Source organism: Marmota monax, unplaced genomic scaffold (assembly GCF_021218885.2).
Source record: "Marmota monax isolate L192 unplaced genomic scaffold, Marmota_monax_Labrador192_F-V1.1 WCK01_AAM20220418_F8-fsc00082, whole genome shotgun sequence".
In the NCBI taxonomy this organism is placed as follows: Eukaryota; Metazoa; Chordata; class Mammalia; order Rodentia; family Sciuridae; genus Marmota; species Marmota monax.
The window spans coordinates 8,077,758-8,084,818 of NW_026695207.1; the positions used below are offsets into that span (position 1 = coordinate 8,077,758).

General features: G+C 58.2%; 1 protein-coding gene across 6 annotated transcripts in view; it reads left to right on the forward strand.

Moving 5' to 3' along the window:
* Window positions 1-6,292, forward strand: part of Slc9a3 (solute carrier family 9 member A3) — a 39,803-nt gene extending 33,511 nt beyond the window's left edge. For 3 of the 6 annotated variants that reach the window (XM_046430350.1, XM_046430354.2, XM_058574517.1), the window contains exons 12-16: window positions 115-244; window positions 480-656; window positions 937-1,009; window positions 1,422-1,535; window positions 3,684-6,292. In XM_046430350.1, coding sequence (XP_046286306.1) covers window positions 115-244; window positions 480-656; window positions 937-1,009; window positions 1,422-1,535; window positions 3,684-4,072 — 883 coding nt within the window. In that variant the 3' untranslated portion in view covers window positions 4,073-6,292. Of the gene's footprint in view, window positions 1-114; window positions 245-479; window positions 657-936; window positions 1,010-1,421; window positions 1,536-1,887; window positions 2,454-3,683 lie in introns of those variants that run through there. The other 3 variants (XM_046430351.2, XM_046430353.2, XM_046430352.2) reach the window with 3 other exon arrangements.
* The last annotated feature ends 769 nt before the right edge of the window (window positions 6,293-7,061 follow it).

Genomic DNA, 7,061 nt, shown 5'->3' on the forward strand with positions numbered 1-7,061 from the left:
CCTTGTGGGAGTCAGTCTGACTGGAGTCCCAGGGAGAGGAGAGCAGGACAGGTGCCTAGCTGTGCAGACCTGGGCAGGAGTGCACGGGAGCAGCTCCTCCTGGGGCTCTTGCAGGAGGGAGAATGTCAGCGCCGTGCGCCTGGACATGCAGTCCCTGGAGCAGAGACGGAGGAGCATCCGAGACACGGAGGACATGGTCACCCACCACACGCTGCAGCAGTACCTGTACAAGCCCCGGCAGGAGGTGGGCAGGGGTTGCTCACCAGACCCTCCCAGCTTCTGGAGGCGAGGTCCACCGGGATCCCTTCCCCGGTGCTGGGGTGAGGCGTCTGCCCCTGCCCTCCAGGCACTGGCGGAGCCCATGGAGTCCCGGGGTAGCCCCGGGGTAGCGTCCTCCCTCTCCCCAGGCAGAGTGGTCGGGAGGGCCAGGCAGGAGTTCAGCTGTGACCCGCTCAGCCCGACCGCCCGCTTCCCCCCAGTACAAGCATCTCTACAGTCGGCACAAGCTAACTCCAAACGAGAGCGAGAAACAGGACAAGGAGATCTTCCACAGAACGATGCGAAAACGCCTGGAGTCCTTCAAGTCGGCTAAGCTGGGGATCAACCAAAACAAGAAGGCTGCCAAGCTGTACAAGAGGGAGCGCGCGCAGAAGCGGGTGAGGGGCGGGGCCGGCTGTGGGCGGAGCCGAGCCAGTGGGCGGGGCCGGCGGGAGAGGCGGGACCCGCAGCGGGTGACAGGTGTCTGGGGGTCCGATCCAAGTCTGGAGGGCCATGGATCTTGGGATGAAGGTCGGTCGCCCGGGCCGGGTCAGTGGGCGCAGCAGCACCGAATGGCCCCTGGGCGGAGACCCTCGGAACCTCCTCGGAGGGAGACCGTCCTGGCAGGCTTGGGCCTGAACACAGGTTGCGAATGTAAGGCCTTGTGCTTGTCCACAGAGGAACAGCAGCATCCCCAATGGGAAGCTGCCCATGGAGAGCCCAGTGCACAGCTTCACCATCAAGGAGAAAGGTATGGCTGCTCCCTGCCTGTCACACACAGGATGTGTGCCGGGGCTGTCTCCCGAGATCCTGCCCCCCCCCCCCCGTTGCCCCCACTCCCCTGGCACTTCACCCCCACTGCAACCCTAGCAGTCCCCTGGGCTGGGAGGCTGCTGCCAGGCCTGGCACTCCTTCCCTCTCCTCCCGAGACCATCAGACCCGGGCCCCATCCCTCCCTGCTGCCAACCGTGAGGTTCCAGCCCCTCTCCAATGAGATTTTCAGAAGTCCAGGTGGGGCTGGGGTCATGAGAGGGCGCAACAGAGATGATTCTTCCTTTGCACAGTTACCTGGCCACTGGGATGCCCAGCCATTCCTGAGCCTCAATGACAACCCACAGGGGACACAGGCCACTTTTACCCTCTTCTTGCCCCCTGCCCCCTAGATTTGGAGCTTTCAGACCCTGAGGAGGCCCCTGACTATGAAGCAGAGGAGACCAGTGGGGGCATCGAATTCCTGGCCAGTGTCACAAAGGATACTGCCTCTGACTCCCAAGCAGGTGAGAGAGGGACTAAGGCGGGGTGAAGTGAGTTCTGTCAGTGGAGGAGGAACCCCCTGCCTTGGGAGGCTTGGCTGCTCCTGGAGGCCCATGCACAGGCTCCCAGCATGGCCCCTCTATCCAAAGGACCCTCCCCAGGGCAGAAGGCAGGCTCACCTGCTTATAGTGTGTGGGTTTATAGTGTGCAGGGAAGGCCTGGTGTGAGAGCTGCAGGCTAAAAGGACTGACCTTCCAGGTGACCTTGCAGGTGGCTGCCACAGGACGAGCTGGCGGCTGCACCAGGCAGTGCCTTCCCCCTGCTGCTGATGGGGGTGCTCCTGGGAGGCTGATCAGCTGCTGCCCTTTTTCCTAGGAATCGACAACCCTGTGTTCTCCCCCGAGGAGGACCTGGACCCCAGCATCCTGGCCAGGGTGCCGCCCTGGCTGTCCCCTGGCGAGACTGTGGTACCCTCCCAGAGGGCCCGAGTACAGATCCCCCACTCTCCTGGCAACTTCCGGCGCCTGACACCCTTACGCCTCAGCAACAAGTCAGTGGACTCCTTCCTGCTGGCTGATGGCACTGAGGAACGGCCCCACGCTGCCCTCCCCGAGTCCACACACATGTAACTGTCACCCTGGCTCCTAACACCCTCTCTGTTCTCAGCTGTTTCCTCCAGGTCTCTCTCCTGGACCTGCACTTTCACAAGCTCTCTCCTGCAGTTTTCTTCCTTCTCTAGAGCCTGTCTCTACGGGAGTCTGACTCACTGCACATTTCTTAGGAGATGCTGATGAACAATACTCACCTGATTCTCTGCTTCTCCAGCTAAGATTTAGGGATCCAGAGGGTGTGAGGATTGTTTGGATTTATGTTGTCATGCTGTCTTGTGAGAATTTACTTTTAGACTGTCAGTTGGATCATAAACTTTATCTGCATGATCAGCCCTGAATCTCACTCCTGAGCTGACCAGGCCTGTGTGTGAAGGAGATGTCCATTTTGATCCAAAGGCCCACAGCTGGGGAAGCATCCAGCTGCCAGCTCATCCAGGAGAGAGGCAGTGGGCCTCTCCCACCTCCTATAGAGGGGTGCAGGGGCAGGGTTTAGGAGGGAACCCTGTGAGGGCTGACCAGTAGCCAGGGGGTTCTGCCCACCATCTGGCTAACAGCAGCCTTGTGGGCCTTATCTTGCAGGAGGTGGGGTGCCCTTGATGCTGGGTGGGGAGCAAGGTGACTGATGAACAGATACGCCAAGAGCCCTCTCACTGTTGCCCATGACTGTCTGCAGTGAACAGGGTGATACCCCCCCTGGGCAGTGTCTTGAGGTATTCCAACTTTCCTTGGGGTGCCTGACAGGCAGGTAGAACTGTTATAGTGGGTGGGTCTGGCCCAGACCAGGTTTCAGCTCCCCGTCAAACACAGAGGAAGTGTTTTCTCTGGTGGACACTTGCAGAGGGTTTTACCAGTCTACCCGATACCTCTGCAAGAGTTCTGTCCCACACCCTCACTGCTGGGGTTCCTCCGGTGGGCCCTGCTTCAGGAATGGGTATTGGACTCATGCAGTAAGTGGGCTTCCACTGAGACTAGAAACAGGCACAGCAGTGACACCAGGCGTGGGTGGTCCCACCTGCTGTCCTCCCCTGCTCCTTGCTTTTGCCTCTGAACCTTCTGCTTCCCCCCCCCGCCCCCCCCCCCCAGTGTCATCCTGGAATCCCATTTGTCCTTAGAGCAAGGTACTCAGAGGAGCTTCTGGCCAAGTTTCCTGAGCAGAGCAGCTGCAGGGGGTGGGCGTGATGCTAGATGTCCCTCTGTAGAAGGGGAACCTATCAAGGGCATGGCCTCAAATTGCACAGAACATTCCAAGTGGTCTAGCCATCCTGGCCCAGGGATGCTTATTGGTGGCTAGTATCCCCTAACCCTCTGCTTACTTTTTAGGGGACAGCATAGAGTGAAAGGGCCCCAGCAGTCAGCTGGAACAGCGGTCAAATGCTCCTCCTTGCCCATGGCGGGGATGGGGGGGTGCTACCCTCTGCACCTTCTTTTGAACAAGCCCTGGGGTGGCACCTCAGGAACAGAAAAGTCAAGGGGAAAGGAACATTGGGCAGAAGGCATGACTATCTGGGCCAGGGGCCACGGGTGCCCAGTAGCAGCTTACGCCTCCTTGTCCTCCTGCAGGTGACACTGGCTCCGACACGCCGCTGATAGGACACTCGTCTCCGCGCCGGGGGTCGCCCGCCACTGCCCAGCAGCCCCAGTTGCCGGCGCGGCTCCCGCGGCCGCGCGCTGCAAGCCCCGCGCCGCCCGAGAACACTGAGTCGGTGGCCGCAGCGCTATCCGCCCGCGAGCCAGGGGCGGGTCCCACGCAGGGGGCGGGGCCGGAGCGCAGGGCGTTGCCCAGCGCGCACGCGCGGTCAGCGGCAGCGCGCCGTGTGCACAGCCGGCGCTCGTTCCAGCGGCCCCGCACACGCCGCCGCCCTGCGTTGCTCAAGCTCGCGTCGCTGCAGCCTCCTGGCCCCGCCGAGTTGCCGCCGCACGCGCTTGAGCAGGAGGAGACGCCGCTGTAACCAAGACCGCCGCCCCGGCCTCCCCGAGGGTGGCCTGGCCCCCAGGGTCTCCCCTCCCTGCCAGCCTGGCGCCTCGAGGCGCCTACACCCACCTCGCCCAGGTGCAGGGCTGGCCTCCAGTCGGGAGGTCTGGCAGGTGCTCCATTTGGGGCTGCTGCCCGCTTGCCGCTTCCAGCTGAGCGGCACTTCTATGTTGATCTTTCGTTGTCACCGTGACTCAGGGACAGGAAAGCCTCAGAGGCCTGTGACCATCTTCATCACGCCAGGCCACTAGGTCACGAACAAAAGATCTGCCCAAGTGATAGGCCCTGACCAGTTCCCCCCGCCTCCGCCCCCAGCTGGTTCTCACCACCCTCAGTGGTCTCCCAGTCCCAGGGTGGGGGCCCAAGCCCCTCTGACCCCTTCATATCCATTTGCCAGGTCTCCAAACTTCCCGGTGGCCACAGGGCCTGTGGATGCCATCACAGGAATATCTTTGTTTGCTTTTGCGTTTGGGCTCCTCCAGTCCAGCCTTTGTCCTGCCCTCCCCCCCTGAAGCTCCCTTAGGACTGTCCTGTCTCAGCAGAAAGACCTCTGACTGGAGCTGTTCCTTCTTTTGCTGGGGTGGCTGCAGATGGCCTGGCTGGGCTGGGGCATAGAGGGGGCCTCAGAGGCACCCTTTGTTCAGAATCAGAGCTAGTTGTGCCCCACTTGACACAGTGGCAGAAGAGCACTCAGGGCCATGGGTGGCTCCAAGGAGGGCTTGGTTGGACATCCTGTGCCTGTCCTGAACTCCTTCCATCTCTCCAGGGCTCAGGACAGAGCCCTGTTCCTGGTGTGGTGCGAGGAATGCTGCTTCCATTCCACAGAACCTGAGCGGGGTCCGTGTTTCCTTCTGCCCCACCCCCCTTCAGGCTGCCGTGCAGGTCTCACTTGAGGAAGACCAGAGGGACTAAAGTGCACTCAGCCACAACCCACCCCTGAAGCTTTCCTGAAACCACTCGGCTTTCTGCTCAGGAAAACTAAAAGCCCATGTCTCAGGATAGAAGTGGACATTCACGAGTCCAGGAGGTCAGCAGCAGTGTGCACTGTCACTGCACATCAGGTCTTAGGCAGGAAAACACACCATTTCTTATTGACAGCTTTACTGTTTGGAGAAACAGATGAAGACAATGCCAGTTTGTTCAAGCCTCCATGGCTTCTCCTCGAGCAGCTTTCTGTGATGGAAACATCAGCTCATCACTTCATCCCTAGCCCATTCTCATTGGTCGGGGCAAGTGTCTGGCTTGCAGCCATCTTTATCCACTGTGAGGCCAAGTTCTGCCAGGGCATAGCATAGCTGGCCCAGCAGTGATCCCATCAGACAGCACTGTTGGTGCTTGTTGGGGGCAAACGGGGCCACCCAAGGGTTCTCTGAGAAAAGCCCATCAGCACCCACTATACCCCTGCAGCCAAGCCCCCTGCGCCTGCCCTCTGATGAAGCTGCCTTAACACCCCTGGACTGCTGGGCATGGGGACTGATCGCCATGGCAGAGTCAGAAGCCAAGCCAGACCAGCAGCTCAGATGGCACCCCGCGGCCGTGCACTGGACCAATACCAAAGCCAGCAGCCAGGGTGTGAGCCTGCCCGACACCTCCTTGACACTCCATCTACCAAGGTCCACCATGTTGCTCAGCTTGTGTGATCAGCACAGCGGGACACAATCATGATGGAGCCAGACTCCAGGCAAGAAGGGGTTGCTACCAGAAGCTCACCATGTGTGCTCAGATGCCCCCATGCTGTGACCGGCACTGTGGCTGCAAATCATAGATAGGAATCCTGCCATTCCTCTCCACTGTTTTAAAGCCGAAGGCAAAGTCCCGTGGATGTATTTCCTTAGGAAAACTGTTGTTATAACATTATTTATTTAATAAAGAACTTCTATTTTGTGGTACTATAAAGTACAAAAATTTAGGAAATTTCTTTTTCTTACCTGCATTTTATTGAAAATTTTGTTATGGTGTTCAATATTCTGTATATTACTGATCTTGTTAAGAGAATTTTGTCAAAATTGGAAGTGTATTTTCTGAGTGGTGAAAACTGTATGTCAATGTTGTGAATGTAATCAAACTTTTGTGTACCTCTGATCACAGGATGATGTGCCTTAAAACACCCCTCCTACTGTGCCAAGCAGGGAGCCTGTCACGAACACCATGCAATAACCAACTGCTTGACCAATTCTATTAAAAACATTTCAAGGCATTTTGGGTGCAAACTCTGTTTATAAATGAGGACGTACGGAGCAGATGTTCTGCATGAACACCAACATGATCTATGTGTGGTGTTTCCACCCTGCTGTGAAGTATCCCTGGCTGGAGGGAGCATGTTGTATGGCACAGCTGTGAAGCAGTCCAAGGTACTGAGCAGAGTGAGCGCTGGGCGCTAGCATCCCCCTTCAGAGGATGCCTGTCAGATTCTCTCAGATGCCAAAGAGGGGTCTGTATCTGGGCAGTGACTGGGCCATGGGCAGCTGGAACAGCATCCACTGGGCCTGAGTGGGAGGAGGTGGCACCTGAGGCACCAGAGTGGCTGGGCACAGGCTGAGATGCCAGGAATATCGGCGTTCAGAGCCTGGTGGCCAACAAGGTCCTTGCAGGTTGAGATGAGGATGGTACAGAGGCAGGGGTATGGGTGGTGGAGCCTCCAGCATGTCAGATATAAGATCTAGGTGTCAGACGCACTTTTAAATTTTAGAATTTTATTAATAAAAGTTGCATAGCAGAGTCCACAGACACTGATTATAAGAGACGTGTAAGTGGTAAATTCACAGCCACCTCAAAGAAGATATAATAGTGAATGTGGGTGAACCAGAACCACAGACTGGGGGCTCCCAGGTCACTCCTGCAGGCCTGGTGGCAGTGCAGTAGCGGGAGAGGGGTCCTCTCTGGGCTCTTCCTGGCTCCAGTGGCTTCAAGAGGCCTCTGCCCTTCACCCACGTGACTTCCTCTCACCTTGACCTATCCCCATCAGG